Raw genomic sequence first — 17,206 nt, forward strand, 5'->3', positions numbered from 1 at the left:
TAGCAGGCTTACGAGAGAGACATTTGATTGGTCCATCCGCCCCTATGACTTGTCCAATGGAAACTGGGAATTTGAATCCCTATATTTGCATGTTTTAGGACCTATCAAATGGAACAGTGGTGAAAACCGTATTTGCATTCCTCTCCTATAAGTACGGGTGGAGAGACCAAATGAGTGGTATTCTTTTTGAGGACACCATCGGTAGATATTCCCTAAAATGCCTGACCCCGCCAAGTCCGCCCCAGCCCCCAAAAAGGGGTCGAAGAAGGCGGTGACCAAAGCGCAGAAGAAGGACGGGAAGAAGCGCAAGCGGAGCCGCAAGGAGAGCTACTCCATCTACGTGTACAAGGTGCTGAAGCAGGTCCACCCCGACACGGGCATCTCGTCCAAGGCCATGGGCATCATGAACTCGTTCGTCAACGACATCTTCGAGCGCATCGCCGGCGAGGCTTCCCGCCTGGCGCACTACAACAAGCGCTCCACCATCACGTCCCGGGAGATCCAGACGGCCGTGCGCCTGCTGCTGCCCGGGGAGCTGGCCAAGCACGCCGTGTCCGAGGGCACCAAGGCCGTCACCAAGTACACCAGCTCCAAGTAAATCGATCGCGAGCCTTCTCGCACCCTGAAACCAAAGGCTCTTTTCAGAGCCACCCACATTTTCTCCGAAAGAACTGTGCTACCTGAGCTCAATCGTTATTTTCTTCTCTGCATCCTGTGAGGGTGATCATTTATTTCTAATAAACGTTCGAGTTGGATATAGGTTGATATCAATAAGAGTAGTCTTAACCGGAGGGGAACGGGATCGAGGGAAATGGGAGTCGGAGGACGTGGAAGACTTATGCAAGAAACATTGGGATCTTACATGAAACTGATTTTCTGATGACCGGTGCTGAGACGCTCACTGGCAAAGGGGACCTAATAGTGTTAATAACCAACATTCTCTACGGTATTCCCCTCTAGACTGGGAGCTCATGTGGGCAGAAATTGACTCCTTACTGTATTACACTTCCCTAAAGCCTTAGTGCAGGGTCCTGCACACCGTAAGCGCTCAATACAACTGAACTCATAACTACGAAGTGAGGGCCAACTCTAGCCCCCTTTAGAAAATACGCACTTAGACTAAGCGAATAACTCTTTTGAGTGAGAAAGTGGGTGGCCCTGAGAAGGGCCTTTGGAATTGTTGAATAGGAAGGAAAGTTTAGCCTCCAAAGCCGTAAAGCGTGCGTCCTTGTCTCTTGAGCGCATAGACCACGTCCATGGCGGTGACGGTCTTCCTCTTGGCGTGCTCCGTGTAGGTGACGGCGTCGCGGATCACGTTCTCCAGGAAAACCTTGAGCACCCCGCGGGTCTCCTCGTAGATCAGCCCCGAAATACGCTTGACTCCTCCACGACGGGCTAAACGGCGGATAGCGGGCTTGGTGATGCCCTGGATGTTATCCCGCAGTACTTTCCGATGCCGCTTAGCACCCCCTTTTCCAAGTCCCTTTCCGCCTTTTCCCCGTCCAGACATGGCAGCAGAAGTAGAAGACCACAAAACCCTCAGAAAAGTAACCTAAACAGGCTTGCGACTAAATCTTTTATAACCATGGTTCCGACGTGATTGAAACCTTGAAGAGAAGGCGGGAAAGCCAGACGGGGTGGATCCTCCCCCTTATTGACTCTCGGTAAACAGAAAAGGTGACCCGCCCCCTTTCCCCCCGTTGGGCTTTGCTCATCCGTTTTATTTATTCATTCATTCCTGCATTCGTATTTATTGAGCGCTTACTGTGTTCAGAGACTGTATTAAGCACTTGGAAAGTACAATTAGACTCCCCCGATTAGACTGTCTCCCCCGATTAGACCGTAGGCCCGTCAAAGGGCAGGGACTGTCTCTATCTGTTACCGATTTGTACATTCCAAGCGCTTAGTACAGTGCTCTGCACATAGTAAGCGCTCAATAAATACTATTGAATGAATGAATGAATTCGGCAACAGAGACAATCCCTGCCCAACAACGGCCTCACAGTCTAGAAGGGGGAGACAGACAACAAAGAACAGGTAGACATCAATAGCGTCAAAAGGACAGTCATCTAAGAACGGCCATCTGAAGAAGAATAATGTTGGTATTTGTTAGGCTCTCACTATGTGCCGAACACTGTTGTAAGCGCTGGGGCAGATACAGAGTAATCAGGTTGTCCCACGTGAGCCTCACAGTCTTAATCCCTACTTTACAGATGAGGTAACTGAGGCACCGAGGAGTAAAGTGAGTTGCTCAAGGTCACACAGCTGACAGGTGGCGGAGAATGAATTTGAAAATCACCAGGGGGGAAACAATAATTTCATCCGGTGAAGCACAGACCTGGACTTTTCCTGACAGTCAGAAAACAGCATCGGACTTTACCGGATGTGTGTGACGGAGAGTTTGACTCAGAAAACAGCACTAGTGTGGTTTAGTGGAAAGAGTCCAGGATTAGGGGTCAGATGACCTGGGTTTCGATCTCAGATCCATCACTTCTCTGTTGTTTGTGTGACCTTGGGCAAATTACTTCTGTTCTCTGTGCCTAAATTACCTAAATGGGGATTAAAGCTGTGAGGCCCAGGTGGGGCAGGGACTGTGTCCAAACTGCTTAACTTGTATGCCTGGCATATACTAAGCGCTTAACGCATGACATAAAAAACAAAATAGGAAGGTATTTCTTTGGCAGGGAACCATCTACTTGTCCTCACAGTCTGGTGCTTAGGGCCCTGTATGTTTTGAGAGCAAAGGAAGCCAATATAGTGCCGGGCTTAGTGCCTGGCTTAGTACAGTGCCTGACACAGAGTAAGTGCTGGATAAATACCATAATTAATATTAGTAGCGCCCTGCTCTCAACTCTGCCTTGTCCTCAACCCATCCTTTCTCATTTGTTGCTCTATCTTGCCCTTATAACTTCTATCAGTCCCAAATCTTGCCCCCCTTCCTCTCCCCTCTCCCTGCTGCAACCAGTGTAGCCAGATTTCCATTTTTTTATGTTTTTTTCTTATAGTAAGTTAAGTACTTATTATATGACATTTCAAAGCACTAGGGGAGATCCAGATAGGTTGAACATAGTCCATTTCCCACATGGGGTTCAACACCTTTAAAGCACAGTACCATCTCTCTTTGATTTCCCTGATTTAGGGATAACTCAGCTCTAAACTGTGGGGCTGAGGGAAAAAAATGACAGGCTAGAGTTGCTTGGAAATTGGGAGTCTGGTGAGGGTTTGAGATCTGGGGGTAAAATTATGGAAAACTGGGCAATGGTGTTGGTAATTATGGCCTCTCTCAATAATAAAAATGATCATAATTGTGCTTTGTTAGCACTTTCTATATGCCAAGCAGGTTACAGAGTGCTGGGGTAGATAAAAGATAATCAGCTTGTGCAGAGCCCCTATCTCACTCACTCCCCAGGTAGAAGGGAGAATGTATAGATGTGACTTGTCCAAGGTTACCCAGTAGGGAAGTGGCAGAGCTAGGAATAGAACCCAGGTCCTCTGATACACCAGGCCTAATAATGATTAATAATAATAATAACAATGTTGGTATTTGTTAAGTGCTTACTATGTGCAGAGCACTGTTCTAAGGTCTGGGGTAGATACAGGGTAATCAGGTTGTCCCACATGAGGCTCACAATCTTAATCCCCATTTTACAGATGAGGGAACTGAGGCTCAGAGAAGTGAAGTGACTTGCCCACAGCCATACAGCTGACAAGCGGCAGGGCCGGGATTCGAACCCATGACTTTTAGCTCACAAGCCCATGCTCTTTCCACTGAGCCACGCTTCCTATTTGTCGAACACTTTTATTTTTCCCAGACCCTGTCATATCCATGGTCTCATTTAATCAATCAGTCAATCAATTGTATTTACTGAGGGCTTCGTATCTGCAAAGCACTGTAAAAAGCTCTTGGGAAAGTACAATATAAATCTTTAACAGAGTTGGTTGACACGTTCCCTGCCCACAGTGACCTTGCAGTCCTCGTAAGATCCCTGTGGTATAGGAAGAAGCAGCTATCATTTCTATATTATAGATGAGGTAACTGAGGCCCAGAGAAGTTACAGTTATGCTGAGTTGCCTCATGACTCCATTTGAAGGTGAGAAAGGTAGAAGAAGAGAGGCTGACAGAGGGAGAAACCAATGAGAGAGCATTTTTGTGTGGATTTTATAAACTTCTTTACTTCAGTACCATTCAATCATTCATTTGCATTAATTGAGCACTTATACTGTACAAAGCACTGTGCTAAGTGCTTGGTAGAGTACAATATGGGAAGCAGCGTGGCTCAGTGAAAAGAGCCCGGGATTGGGAGTCAGAGGTCACGGGTTCGAATCCCGACTCTGCCATTTGTCAGCTATGTGACTGTGGACAAGTCACTTAACTTTTCTGTGCCTCAGTGACCTCATCTGTAAAATGGGGATGAAGACTGTGAGCCCCACGTGGGAGAACCTGATTACCCTGTATCTACCCCAGCGCTTAGAACAGTGCTCTGCACATAGTAAGCACTTAACAAATACCTATATATATATATATGATAACAGACATTTCTGCCCAAAATGAACTCACCAGCTCATATACTTACCTCTTTTCCATCTTCCTCTTATCTGTAATAACAGATAGCGTAAAATAATTAGGCTACCCTGCTAAACCGGGAATTCACTGAGGGCAGGGATTATGTCCACTAATTATGCAGCATTACCCCAAGGGTTTAGCACAGTGCTCTGCACAGATTGATTCATGATAAATGCTAAGTACAGTGCTCTACACAGAGTAAGCTCTTAGTTAGTATCACTGAGAGAGATCCAGCTAACTCCCTTCCAAGCCTAAATATACGGAGCCCCAAATGAAGCGAGTTGACCTGGAGGGTTTCATTTTAAAGCCAACAGGGGTCTTGGAGAATGCTCTTGGCTGGAAGTCAAAGAACTTTCCTAACTATTATTATTATTATTATTATGGTACTTGTTATTGCTTACTATGTGCCAAGCAGTGTACTAAGCGCCGGGGTAGATACAAAAGAAATTTAAAAAAATAAATTGTCATATTTGTTAAGTGCTTACTATGTGCAAAGCACTGCTCTAACCGCTGGGGGATACAAGGTGATCAGGTTGTCCCACGTGGGGCTCACGGCTTTAAATCCCATTTGACAGATGAGGTAACTGAGGCACAGAGAAGTGAAGTGACTTTCCCAAGGTCACCCATCTGACTAACGGCGGAGCTGGCATTAGAAGCTAGGTCCTGCAGACTCCCTGGTAGATTCTCTACCCACAAGGTCATGCTGCTTCTGAGGCCCCTGCTCTTTCCAGCGTCTGATACCCAAATTATCATATGGGTCAGAATTCATCGTTGAAAAGTACAGTACAATACTGGTCGTTCTGTTCAGTGAGAGTTGATGGGTGTGTGTGAGAGAGAGAGAGAGAGCCCTCCCTCATCACATCCACCAAACTAGCTCACTTTCCCCATTCAAAGCCCTACTAAAAGCTCACCTCCTCCAGGAGACCTTCCCTGACTAAGCCCCTCTTTTCCTCTTCTCCTCTTCCCTTCCCCATCGCCTTTACTCCCTCCCTCGGCTCTACCCCCTCCCTGACACACAGCACTTGTGTGTATAAGTACATATTCATCTTTCGAATAATTCTATTAATGTTGTGTGCATATTTATAATTCTATTTATTTATATTGACGCTATTGAGGCTCATCTATTTGTTTTGTTTTGTTGTCCATGTCCCCGCTTCTAGACTGTGAGCTCGCTGAAGGTTAGGGATTGTCCCTGTTGCCGAATTGTACTTTCCAAGCACTTAGTACAGTGCTGGGCACACAGTAAGAGCTCAATAAATACGATTGAATGAATGAATGAGAGAGAGAAGGAGAGATTAGAGAGTGAATAGCTGGAGGGCAGGGGGATGTGGAAGCAGTAAGAAAAGCAAGAAGAGGTAGGGGAATGAGGCAGCATGGCCCATTCACTCTTAAATCTCCTGAATTTATCAGTAAATTGATAGGGATCTGGATAGATTACGATCCATTAGGATGGATGTCCAATTGGCAGGAAATTAGGGTTCGACATTTACTTGCGTTCAACTCAGATTTGTACCTCAAGTTAATTGTTATTGTTGATTCTCCCGAACTCTCCTAGAATCCTTTCTCACCCACTTCCCGCCACGTTATCCTGTTAAGTTCAGTCACTTAATTGCAGAAGCCCAGTGGCTGCATCTTCTCATCTGTTGTGAAGCCAACATCAATCAATCAATCGTATTTATTGAACCCTTACTTTGTGCAGAGCACTGTTCTAAGTGCTTGGTAGTCTACAATATATCCATACAAGCAGGGTTGGTAGACACATTCCCTACCTGTAGTTCCTCCGGACTGTAAACTTGTTGTGGTTGGGGAATGCATCTATTATATCGCCCTCTCCCATCCGCTAGTACACAGCCCTGCACAAATTAATCACTCAATAAATACTATTGACTGACCGACTTCCAACAACGAGTTTACAGTCTAGGAGACAGACATTAATTTAAATAAATAAATTACGGGCATGTACATAAATGCCGTGGAGTTGAGGGAGGGGTAAATAAAGGGGAACAAATCTAAGCGCAAGGATGATGCAAAACACAAAATTCCCCTGGAATTCCCGTGGACACTGACTGGAAATGCCCAGATACATAAATTACTGTGGTTTCCTTTAGCCCATCAGAAAAGGTTAATATGTCCCGTCTCAATCCAGACACTTTCCCCTTATTACTAAACAGATTCCCTATATTGTAAGAAGTGAGAGAGCCTTCCTCCACCAACCCTTGGTCGGAAGAAATCCTCTAACTCCTCGAAATTGGCCATTTTATGAGCTCCAGCCCCAGGGAAACAGTCTGGCATACCTGCCCAGGGACCAAGTCAAAAGTCAAACCCCTAATCACCCCAATTTCCCTAAACTAAAGGAGTTTAAGCCAAAGGGAGCGTTCAAATACAATGGCCCAGCTACAGAAGAGCCTGTGTTACTTCCCCAACGAAGACTCGAGTTTGTACCCAAAATCTCGGGGGTAACAGCTAGCTTTCTGGACTCGCAGGAAGCTAACAACCTAGGCAATCGACCCCAAGGGGTTCGGCAACGGCAGGTTTTAAAATTAATTGGGAATTTATAAGGAAAACGGAAAGTTTTGTTTCTCTCGACTGAATTTTGTCCCGAACTGCACGGATCCTTGCAGATTTACGGCATAAAACGCCAGGTTTTCAAAATCCCAAGAAGCCTGGGGGGAACCTGAGAGTTCGCTATAGAGTCCGAGAGAGAAAGCGGATGGATTTATTCGTCCAATATTGATATTTTTGACTTTTTTTGATGCTTAACAAACACAACTCGGGAGCTGAGCGCAGAGTCCTCAGTGGTTGCGATGCGGGCTGGACAGCGCACCAATCACAGCGCAGCTCCGCCCTATAAATAGACTGAGCGCCGAGGGGAGGGCCACATCAGCTCCTGTCACTTTCTATTTTGCCTTTTTGTCCCCTTCTCGTAGGACCGGACTTTCTCGAGATGTCCGAAACGGCTCCCGTTGCGCCCGCAGCCCCGGCCCCCGCGGAGAAGACGCCCACCAAGAAGAAGCCGAAGAAGCCCGCGGGCGGAGCCAAACGCAAGGCCGCGGGTCCCTCGGTGTCGGAGCTGATCACCAAGGCGGTGGCGGCGTCCAAGGAGCGCAACGGGGTGTCCCTGGCCGCGCTGAAGAAGGCGCTGGCCGCCGCCGGCTACGACGTGGAGAAGAACAACAGCCGCATCAAGCTGGGGCTCAAGAGCCTGGTCGCCAAAGGCACCTTGGTGCAGACCAAAGGCACCGGCGCCTCGGGCTCTTTCAAGATCAACAAGAAGGCGGCCGGCTCCGAGGGCAAGGCCAAGCCCAAAGCCAAGAAACCGGCGGCCGCGGCTAAGCCCAAGAAATCGGCCGGCGCCGCCAAGAAGCCCAAGAAGCCTGCGGCTTCCGGGGCCAAAAAGAGCGTGAAAAAGACCCCGAAGAAAGCCAAGAAACCTGCAGCGGCGGCGGGGGCCAAGAAGGCGGCCAAGAGTCCGAAAAAGGCCAAAGCGGCTAAGCCCAAGAAAGCAGCCAAGAGTCCGGCCAAGCCGAAGCCTGTGAAGCCCAAAGCGGCCAAACCTAAGGCTGCGAAGCCCAAGGCGGCCAAACCCAAAAAGGCGGCGGCGTCTAAGAAGAAGTAGGAAGTGACTACTCCTATGTTCTACACCCAAACGGCTCTTTTCAGAGCCACCCACAGATCTCAGAGAAAGAGCTAAATACATTGGTTTATGAACCGGGTAAAAGGTGTACTTGGCTGTTTATCTCACTGTCCTGATTTGGGTTACCTGTCCTGAAGGGGGGTGTATTTTGTCAGTCAGTGAGCTCTTATGAGGAGACACATCACATCAAGAAAAGGAGGGCTTAGTGGAAAGGGGGTGAAGCTGTTCCATAGAGAAAACTCAGACACGGGTGGTAAGAAAGCAACCCGGACCCGAGTTCTAATCCCAGCTTATTCATTCATATTTGAGCGCTTACTAGGTGAGTCCTGTACTAATCCCTTGAAAAGTACAATTCGGCAAGAGACAAATCGGGGCTGAACAAACACCACGTTTGAGGGTGCAGTGATACAACTCTTTAAAGACTGTGTGGGTGGCTCTTAAAAGAGCCTTTGGGTGGTATAATCAAAAGAATGCTTATTCGGGAACACTTAAGCCCTCTCCCCGCGGATGCGGCGGGCCAGCTGGATGTCCTTGGGCATGATGGTGACGCGCTTGGCGTGGATGGCGCACAGGTTGGTGTCCTCGAAGAGCCCCACCAGGTAGGCCTCGCTGGCCTCCTGCAGGGCCATGACGGCCGAGCTCTGGAAGCGCAGGTCCGTCTTGAAGTCCTGGGCGATCTCCCGCACCAGCCGCTGGAAGGGCAGCTTGCGGATCAGCAGCTCGGTGGACTTCTGGTAGCGGCGGATCTCCCGCAGGGCCACGGTGCCGGGCCGGTAGCGGTGAGGCTTCTTCACGCCGCCGGTGGCCGGGGCGCTCTTGCGGGCCGCCTTGGTGGCCAGCTGCTTGCGGGGCGCCTTGCCCCCGGTGGACTTGCGGGCCGTCTGCTTAGTCCGGGCCATATCTTCCAACTAGTTGACGGTAAGAACAGTAAGCAGCAACAGCCTTTTCCCTCTTTATAAAGACAGATGTCTTCCTCGATTGGATGGAGAGATATTTGAAAATCCCGCACTTTTTCGTGATTGGGTAATGTATTCCCCGCCTCCTCTATTCTCTTCGTATTCTGTTTAGATCTGCGCACAATCCCCAACATAGAAAATGCTACTCCAGAGGGGCTACTTTCTCAGAGTGGCGGTAGTAGGCGCGTCTTCGTTTGCCTTATTTGGAAAAACCCGCGCTTTGCCTAGAGTGGATAGCAGCGGGTTATTGTCCCATTGTATACAGTCCAGATTTCCCTGTTCCTTGGCTAGGGGGAAAATCATTACAATCTCCTTCCCGTGCACATAGCAACAAACACGAATAAAGTGAACCATAGGTATGTAACAATGCTCGTTCCTCGGAAATAATCTTCTAGATCATCTTAGTTGATGTAAACAAGTTCATCTCGAAAATGATTGTAGATTAAAATCTTATATTGTTTCTAGCTAATTGATTCTATGGGTAAACATTAAGGATGTTAACTGCCAGCTACAGGTCTGGGTTGACTTCTTTATGGGAAAAATCTGTTCTAAGTAAAATGTTTTCATAAGAACGTGACAACTGTAGTTATCTGGCACACTAGGGACAAGGAACTATCGAGCTGCTTTAGGAGTAATAGCGAGCATTCAGTTCTTTTTCTGAAAGTGTGGGTGGCTCTGAAAAGAGCCTTTGGGTTCAAACTGTTTCTCTCTGCCACTGCGAGTGGAGTTTATTTGCCTTTAACCTTGTGGTGGCTCTCGGTCTTCTTGGGGAGCAGCACGGCCTGGATGTTGGGCAGGACGCCGCCCTGGGCGATGGTGACCTTGCCCAGCAGCTTGTTGAGCTCCTCGTCGTTGCGGATGGCCAGCTGCAGGTGCCGCGGGATGATGCGGGTCTTCTTGTTGTCGCGGGCCGCGTTGCCCGCCAGCTCCAGGATCTCGGCCGTCAGGTACTCGAGCACGGCGGCCAGGTAGACGGGCGCGCCCGCCCCCACCCGCTCCGCGTAGTTGCCCTTGCGGAGCAGCCGGTGGACGCGGCCCACCGGGAACTGCAGCCCCGCCCGGGACGAGCGGGACTTGGCCTTGGCCCGAGCCTTTCCACCCTGCTTTCCACGGCCAGACATAGTAGTACAAAAGCACTAACAATCGAAGCTAAAACAGAAATGAGAAAGGGGTGCTATTAGTTCACCGTTTTTATAGACAACGCAGGAGTCAAAGTGAAATACTCTAATTGGTCTAGAAATATCACTACATAGACCAATAGGAGAGCTGAATTAGAATCCTAATATTTGCATATTATCTCTCAGTTCATGACGAAACTTTAAATTCCATCCAATTACAGGCTAGCAGATTTCGAGCCTTTATTTGCATACGCCCCCCATAAGTATCAGTGTGCCGACCAGAAATTAGCATTTTCCTAGGTGCTTGAGAGAGCGATTGAATCTTATAATGCCTGACCCGGCGAAATCCGCTCCCGCCCCCAAGAAGGGTTCGAAGAAGGCGGTGACCAAAGCCCAGAAGAAGGACGGGAAGAAGCGCAAGCGGAGCCGCAAGGAGAGCTACTCCATCTACGTGTACAAGGTGCTGAAGCAGGTCCACCCCGACACGGGCATCTCGTCCAAGGCCATGGGCATCATGAACTCGTTCGTCAACGACATCTTCGAGCGCATCGCCGGCGAGGCTTCCCGCCTGGCGCACTACAACAAGCGCTCCACCATCACGTCCCGGGAGATCCAGACGGCCGTGCGCCTGCTGCTGCCCGGGGAGCTGGCCAAGCACGCCGTGTCCGAGGGCACCAAGGCCGTCACCAAGTACACCAGCTCCAAGTAGACTGACCGCGAGGCTTTTCTCTCAACGAACCCAAAGGCTCTTTTCAGAGCCACCCACATCTTCTCAAGAGAGCTATAATACACTGCTATTCCCATCTTTTATCCCAACCATTTTAAGAAGTTAACATGTCTTATTCGCTGTGTCACCAAAAGTCATTTAGCATCTTAACATATGTAGAGCTCGCAAGATAGGAAGCGCCTAACAGTTTTTGTTATATAGAAAACTGGGAGAAAAGCTTTTTACAGATTGTGTTGTATTTAATTAAAGAGCATATGTCAGACACTTCTTTTGGCACAAGTAGGCAGAGGTGGGTGAGAGGCAGAGATTCCTGTTACTCCATGCCAGCTCAGTTTCAACCAATACAAACTTGGTGCAGCATTCATAAGGATATAATAGGATACTTTAGGGTAGAAAGCCAGTTTTCCATTGAGCCCTGGACTTTGTTCTAAGTAGATACTACAAGGGAATAGTTTCCTCTTGACTACCCGATTTGCTTGGATCAAGTCATCAGGCATACCACTCGTAGTCAAGCAAGCCTAGGGCAGAGGGGAAGGGCGGAAAGGGGGACAAATGCAGTGCTTTGACCATTGCTTCCACATTCATATGCTAGCACTCCAAGACTTCCCGCCTGAATACATAAACTCACTATGGGCTTCGAATTCTATTGTACTCTGTCAAGCGTTCAGCCCAGTCACTGCATTGACGCGTCATAACTTGATCACCCCGATAAAAGAAGGCGGTACTCCAGTTACATCAACTTCAGACCTGAGATTTCTAGGCGCACTGTCTTATCTTTACCAAGCCCTGAAAAGCACTCCCTACCCTTCACCTTGAAATTTCATAGAGGCCTTATTGACCTATTTTGTATATCTTAGGCTCCAGCTCTTTATATGACATTGTGGGCGGCCCTGAAAAGGGCCTTTGGTACTGCGGGCAATTGAAAAGCAAATCTAGCCGCCAAAGCCATAGAGGGTACGGCCCTGGCGTTTGAGAGCGTAGACCACGTCCATAGCGGTAACGGTCTTCCTCTTGGCGTGTTCCGTATAGGTGACAGCGTCCCGGATCACATTTTCCAAGAATACCTTGAGCACCCCGCGGGTCTCTTCGTAGATCAGCCCGGAGATGCGCTTGACGCCTCCACGGCGAGCCAGACGGCGGATAGCAGGCTTGGTGATGCCCTGGATATTATCACGTAAAACCTTTCTGTGCCGCTTGGCACCTCCTTTTCCCAGCCCCTTTCCCCCCTTGCCGCGTCCTGACATCGCGACTAAATGGGAAAAGTCCCCAACCAAATGATGCTGCCGCTTTTTTCCCCTCTTCCTTATATTATTCCCGACCCGACCTGATTGGAAACCCCTAGATAGAGGCGGGAAACTTGATGCAGCTGCAGCCTCCTCCCCCCGCAGTGGAGGAGGGTTGAGTTCAAGATCTGAGGTTGATGGTGAAAGGCAGGAGGGGGAGGAAAAAGAAAATGGGGTAAGGGGGAGAAGACTGTGGAGGATGGCATTTTCATTTTTTCATTATTTCTATAGTTTCACACTTTTATTTCATCGATCGTTTCGAAAATGGACACGAGAATTTTATTGCTATTGTTCTTGTCTGTCCGTCTCCCCCGATTAGACTGTAAGCCCGTCAAAGGGCAGGGACTGTCTCTATCTGTTACCGATTTGTCCATTCCAAGCGCTTAGTACAGTGCTCTGCACATAGTAAGCGCTCAATAATTACTACTGATTGATTGATTGATTGAATGAGAATGAGGAATGAATTGAAACAGGTTCCCGTGGAACCAAAGAATAATTCAAACCGGATTTGCTTGTGTCCGCCCCACTGTTTAGTACAGTGCCTGGTACATAGTAAGCGCTTAACAAATATAATAATAATGATGGCATTTGTTAAGCGCTTACTATGTGCAAAACACTGTTCTAAGCTCTGGGGCGGATACAAGGTGATCAGGTCCCACATGGGGCTCACAGTCTTCATCCTCATTTGACAAATGAGGTAACTGAATATCACAATTATTATTATCCCAGCTTTGCCACTTGTCTGCTTAGTGACCTCGGGCAAGTCACTTCACTTCTCTGGACCTCAGATTCCTCATCTGTAAATTGGGGATTGAGACCGTGAGCTCATTGTGGGACAGGGACTGCATCCTGCCCAATTTGCTTGTTCCCACCCCACCACTTAGTACAGTGTCTGGCACATACTAAGCACTTAACAAATGCTGTAGTTATCATTATTATTTTCATATTATTATTATTATTCTTCTCTGGTCTTCAGCTACCTCATCTGTAAAATGGGGATTAAGACTGAGTTTGTACAGAGTTTGTATACACTTTCACTGCCTAGAATGAATTAACAGTCTAGAGGGGGAGACAAACATTAAGTACATATCTAGAAGGAGGATGGCCTGGCAGAAAGAGCACAGGCCTGGGAATCAGAAATGTGGCTCAGTGGAAAGAGCACAGGCTTGGGAGTCAGAGGTCATGGGTTCTAATCCAGGCTCTGCCAGTTTTTCAGCTGTGTCACTTTGGGCAAGTCACTTAATTTCTCTGTGCCTCAGTTACCTCATCTGTAAAATGGGGATGAAGACTGTGAGCCTCATGTGGGACAACCTGATTATCTTGTAATCGCCCCCAGCGCTGAGAACAGTGCTTGGCATATGGTAAACACTTAACAAATACCATTTATCATCATCATTATCAGAAGGGCCTGGGTTCTGATGCCCATTCTGCCACTTCACTAATTCATTCATTCATTTAATCATATTCACTGAGCACTTACTGTGTTGCAGAGCACTGTACTAGCACTTGGGAAGTAAAATTTAGCAACAAATAGGGGCAATCCCTGCCCATCACTTCACTTCTCTGATATTTAAGTCCCTTCTCTGTAAAATGAGGATTAAGTCTATGCTTATCTTGCATCTTCCCTGAGATTTTATTACAGAATCTGGCACAGAGCAAGCTCTTAACAAATACTATAAGAAAAGTTCTATTGGACAGAGGGAAGGGTGAATAAAGGTGGCAAATCCTAGCTCAAAGGCAGTACAGAAGGCAGTAGGAGAGGAGGAAATGAGGGCTTGGTCAGAGATGGCATCTTAGAGGGGCAAATGAGTTCTCTAGAGAGGAGTGGGTGTAGAGAGAGAACAGAAGGACCCAGAACTGAGGTTTGAAGGCCTCAGTTAAAGGGTGGGAGTCAGCAGAGGAGGCTGCGAAGGAAACTGAGAAAGGAGCAGCCTAAGAGTTAGGAGGAGAAGCACTAGAGGAAAGTTGAAGCCAAACTTGGATAATGTTTCCAGGAGAAGGGGGTGTTCGACAGTGTTGAAGGCACCTGAGTGGTTGAGGATTTTTTTAGGATTGAGTAAGGGCGGTTGGATTCGGAAAGATTATTTGAGGGTGCAGTTTCTGTGGAATGTAGCCAGCAGAAACCAGGTTGGAGGGGGCCAAAGAGAGAATTGGAACACAGAAAATAGACGGAGACAATTCGCTCAAAGGGTTTGGAGAGGAAAGGTAGGAGGAAGATGGGTCAATAACTGGAAGGAGCCAGAGGGTTTCTTAAGGTAGGGGAGACAAGCATGTTTGAAAGCACTGGGTTAGATACAATATAATAGTCCTTGTCTCACAGATGAGGGAACTGAGGCACAGAGAAGTTGAGTGACTTACCCAAAGTCACACAGCAGAGAAGCGACAGAGTCAGAATTAGAACCCATGACCTGACTCCCAAACCCATGTGCTATTCACTACATCACTCTGCTTCTTACTTGTCAAGCGCTTACTATATCATCATCATCATCATCATAGTACTTGAACAATGAGAAGCAGTGTGGCATAGTGGAAAAAACACGGGCCTGGGAGTCAGATGGTATGGGTTCTAATCATGTGGGCAGGGACTACGTCCAACCCGATTACCTTGCATCTACCCTAGTGTTTAGAACACTACGCTGCACACATTCATTCAAACGTATTTATAAAGTGCTTACTGTGTGCAGAACATTGCACTAAGGGCATAGGAAAGTATAATACAACAATAAACAGCGACATTCCCTGCCCACAATGAGTTTGCAGTCTACAGGGGGATTGAATGAAAGCAACAGTGCTTGGCACAAAATAGGGGCTTAACAAATATTATCATCATTACTATTATTGTTAGCCGAGCATTTACTATGTGCCAAGCACTGTCCAAAGCACTGGGGTATTCATTCATTCAATCGTATTTATTGACCGCTTATGGAGCAGAGCACTGTATTGAACTCTTGGGAGAATACAACAATAAATATTTTCCCTGCCCACAATGAGCTTATAGTCTAGAGGGGAGAAGACAGGCATTAATATAAAAAACAATTACAGATATGTACATAAGGGCTGTGGGGCTGGGAGGGGGGAAGAGCAGAGGGAGCAAGTCAGGGTGATGCAGAAGGCAGTGGGAGAAGAGGAAAGGGGGACTTGGAGAGGCAGATACAAAATAATTAGGTCTCATATGGGGATCAATGCCTAATTAGGATTGAGAACAGGTATTGAAGCCCCATTTTGAAGATGAGGGAACGGAGGCACAGAGAAGTGAAGTAACTTGCCCAAGGTTACACAGCAAGTACACGGTGGATCCGGGATTAGAATCCAGATCCTCGTGACTCCCTTGGCCCGTTCTGCTGTATCAAGCACTATTCTAACCGTGGGTGAGATAGCAATTAGTCAAGTAGGAGACAGTCCCTGCCCACGATGGGGCTCACATTTCAGACCTGGGAGAGAAGAGGCATCAAATCCCCATTTTGCAGATGCGGAATTAGAAACAGACGTTAAGTGACTTGCTCAAGGTCACACACAAAGCAATCGTTAAAAAGTGAAGACTAGTAACCAAAACTTGCAGGACTTGCCTTCGCTCCTTTTTACAAACTTCTCCCAGTTGACGAGCCCCCCGAATAATGAAATATTTCCAGTGGCGAGGCACTCTTCGGCAACGAGGGTCGATTCAAAATGCTCAACTCTTTTTAACTGATAGTGTGGGTGGCTCTGAAAAGAGCCTTTGGGTTCAGATTGTTTCTCGGCTACTCCGCGTGGGGCTTATTTGCCCTTGGCCTTGTGGTGGCTCTCGGTCTTCTTGGGGAGCAGCACGGCCTGGATGTTGGGCAGGACGCCGCCCTGGGCGATGGTGACCTTGCCCAGCAGCTTGTTGAGCTCCTCGTCGTTGCGGATGGCCAGCTGCAGGTGCCGCGGGATGATGCGGGTCTTCTTGTTGTCGCGGGCCGCGTTGCCCGCCAGCTCCAGGATCTCGGCCGTCAGGTACTCGAGCACGGCGGCCAGGTAGACGGGCGCGCCCGCCCCCACCCGCTCCGCGTAGTTGCCCTTGCGCAGCAGCCGGTGGACGCGGCCCACCGGGAACTGCAGCCCGGCCCGGGACGAGCGGGACTTGGCCTTGGCCCGAACCTTGCCTCCCTGCTTTCCACGGCCCGACATGCTTAAAGACACTAAACTAATGCCTATGTAAAATGGGGGTGATCTGGAGTATATTTATACGTTTCGCAAGGATTAAGTGAGAAGCCCCAGTTGGTTGTTCGGGATGGTCTCTGCCCTACAAGCCAATAGGATTGAGAGGTTTAGAAAACCCTTATTTGCATTACAGTCACCGTGTTTTTTCCAATCAAATCGAGAACAGGGAAACCCTATTTTGCATATGCCCCCTATAAGTATCGTTAGCTGTCCGTCAACAAGTACAAATCTTGACTGAAGAGCCACGAATTCAGTATGCCTGACCCCGCGAAATCCGCTCCCGCCCCCAAGAAGGGGTCGAAGAAAGCGGTGACCAAAGCCCAGAAGAAGGACGGGAAGAAGCGCAAGCGGAGCCGCAAGGAGAGCTACTCCATCTACGTGTACAAGGTGCTGAAGCAGGTCCACCCCGACACGGGCATCTCGTCCAAGGCCATGGGCATCATGAACTCGTTCGTCAACGACATCTTCGAGCGCATCGCCGGCGAGGCTTCCCGCCTGGCGCACTACAACAAGCGCTCCACCATCACGTCCCGGGAGATCCAGACGGCCGTGCGCCTGCTGCTGCCGGGGGAGTTGGCCAAGCACGCCGTGTCCGAGGGCACCAAGGCCGTCACCAAATACACCAGCTCCAAGTAAATCGATCGCAAGCCTTCTCGCACTCTGAACCCAAAGGCTCTTTTCAGAGCCACCCACGTATTCTCGGAAGGGCTATAATGCATCACTACCTTTGGCCCCCGTGTTTTAG

The 17,206-nt window shown here is 48.5% G+C and overlaps 8 protein-coding genes across 8 annotated transcripts; 4 read left to right on the top strand and 4 right to left on the bottom strand.

Annotated features, from left to right (window-relative positions):
* Window positions 1–185: 185 nt before the first annotated feature.
* LOC100093349 (histone H2B type 1-O) lies at window positions 186–652 on the top strand. The gene has a single exon (XM_001513760.5). It carries the CDS (start codon window positions 218–220, stop codon window positions 596–598), a length of 381 nt encoding a protein of 126 aa, XP_001513810.1. The 5' UTR covers window positions 186–217; the 3' UTR covers window positions 599–652.
* Window positions 653–1,165: 513 nt separating this feature from the next.
* LOC100093192 (histone H4) lies at window positions 1,166–1,541 on the bottom strand. The gene has a single exon (XM_001513870.2). It carries the CDS (start codon window positions 1,508–1,510, stop codon window positions 1,199–1,201), a length of 312 nt encoding a protein of 103 aa, XP_001513920.1. The 5' UTR covers window positions 1,511–1,541; the 3' UTR covers window positions 1,166–1,198.
* Window positions 1,542–7,455: 5,914 nt separating this feature from the next.
* On the top strand, window positions 7,456–8,276 carry LOC100093195 (histone H1.4-like). Its single transcript, XM_001513912.5, has one exon. It carries the CDS (start codon window positions 7,509–7,511, stop codon window positions 8,178–8,180), a length of 672 nt encoding a protein of 223 aa, XP_001513962.1. The 5' UTR covers window positions 7,456–7,508; the 3' UTR covers window positions 8,181–8,276.
* A 1,567-nt stretch (window positions 8,277–9,843) lies between these two features.
* LOC100093161 (histone H2A type 1-like) lies at window positions 9,844–10,299 on the bottom strand. The gene has a single exon (XM_001511136.2). It carries the CDS (start codon window positions 10,273–10,275, stop codon window positions 9,883–9,885), a length of 393 nt encoding a protein of 130 aa, XP_001511186.1. The 5' UTR covers window positions 10,276–10,299; the 3' UTR covers window positions 9,844–9,882.
* Window positions 10,300–10,572: 273 nt separating this feature from the next.
* Window positions 10,573–11,039, top strand: LOC100093353 (histone H2B type 1-O). The gene has a single exon (XM_001513886.4). The coding sequence runs from the start codon at window positions 10,601–10,603 to the stop codon at window positions 10,979–10,981; it is 381 nt and encodes a 126-aa protein (XP_001513936.1). The 5' UTR covers window positions 10,573–10,600; the 3' UTR covers window positions 10,982–11,039.
* An 844-nt stretch (window positions 11,040–11,883) lies between these two features.
* LOC114808004 (histone H4) lies at window positions 11,884–12,275 on the bottom strand. The gene has a single exon (XM_029055183.2). It carries the CDS (start codon window positions 12,241–12,243, stop codon window positions 11,932–11,934), a length of 312 nt encoding a protein of 103 aa, XP_028911016.1. The 5' UTR covers window positions 12,244–12,275; the 3' UTR covers window positions 11,884–11,931.
* A 3,700-nt stretch (window positions 12,276–15,975) lies between these two features.
* LOC100093204 (histone H2A type 1-like) lies at window positions 15,976–16,451 on the bottom strand. Its single transcript, XM_001514006.5, has one exon. The coding sequence runs from the start codon at window positions 16,426–16,428 to the stop codon at window positions 16,036–16,038; it is 393 nt and encodes a 130-aa protein (XP_001514056.1). The 5' UTR covers window positions 16,429–16,451; the 3' UTR covers window positions 15,976–16,035.
* Window positions 16,452–16,708: 257 nt separating this feature from the next.
* Window positions 16,709–17,136, top strand: LOC100093356 (histone H2B type 1-O). Its single transcript, XM_001514042.2, has one exon. The coding sequence runs from the start codon at window positions 16,717–16,719 to the stop codon at window positions 17,095–17,097; it is 381 nt and encodes a 126-aa protein (XP_001514092.1). The 5' UTR covers window positions 16,709–16,716; the 3' UTR covers window positions 17,098–17,136.
* Window positions 17,137–17,206: the final 70 nt, after the last annotated feature.

This window comes from Ornithorhynchus anatinus, chromosome X5 (genome assembly GCF_004115215.2).
Source record: "Ornithorhynchus anatinus isolate Pmale09 chromosome X5, mOrnAna1.pri.v4, whole genome shotgun sequence".
NCBI lineage: Eukaryota > Metazoa > Chordata > Mammalia > Monotremata > Ornithorhynchidae > Ornithorhynchus > Ornithorhynchus anatinus.

Coding starts and splice junctions, on each gene's coding strand:
- LOC100093349 (XM_001513760.5), top strand. CDS start 218: ATGCCTGACCCCGCCAAGTCCGCCCCAGCCCCCAAAAAGGGGTCGAAG.
- LOC100093192 (XM_001513870.2), bottom strand. CDS start 1,510: ATGTCTGGACGGGGAAAAGGCGGAAAGGGACTTGGAAAAGGGGGTGCT.
- LOC100093195 (XM_001513912.5), top strand. CDS start 7,509: ATGTCCGAAACGGCTCCCGTTGCGCCCGCAGCCCCGGCCCCCGCGGAG.
- LOC100093161 (XM_001511136.2), bottom strand. CDS start 10,275: ATGTCTGGCCGTGGAAAGCAGGGTGGAAAGGCTCGGGCCAAGGCCAAG.
- LOC100093353 (XM_001513886.4), top strand. CDS start 10,601: ATGCCTGACCCGGCGAAATCCGCTCCCGCCCCCAAGAAGGGTTCGAAG.
- LOC114808004 (XM_029055183.2), bottom strand. CDS start 12,243: ATGTCAGGACGCGGCAAGGGGGGAAAGGGGCTGGGAAAAGGAGGTGCC.
- LOC100093204 (XM_001514006.5), bottom strand. CDS start 16,428: ATGTCGGGCCGTGGAAAGCAGGGAGGCAAGGTTCGGGCCAAGGCCAAG.
- LOC100093356 (XM_001514042.2), top strand. CDS start 16,717: ATGCCTGACCCCGCGAAATCCGCTCCCGCCCCCAAGAAGGGGTCGAAG.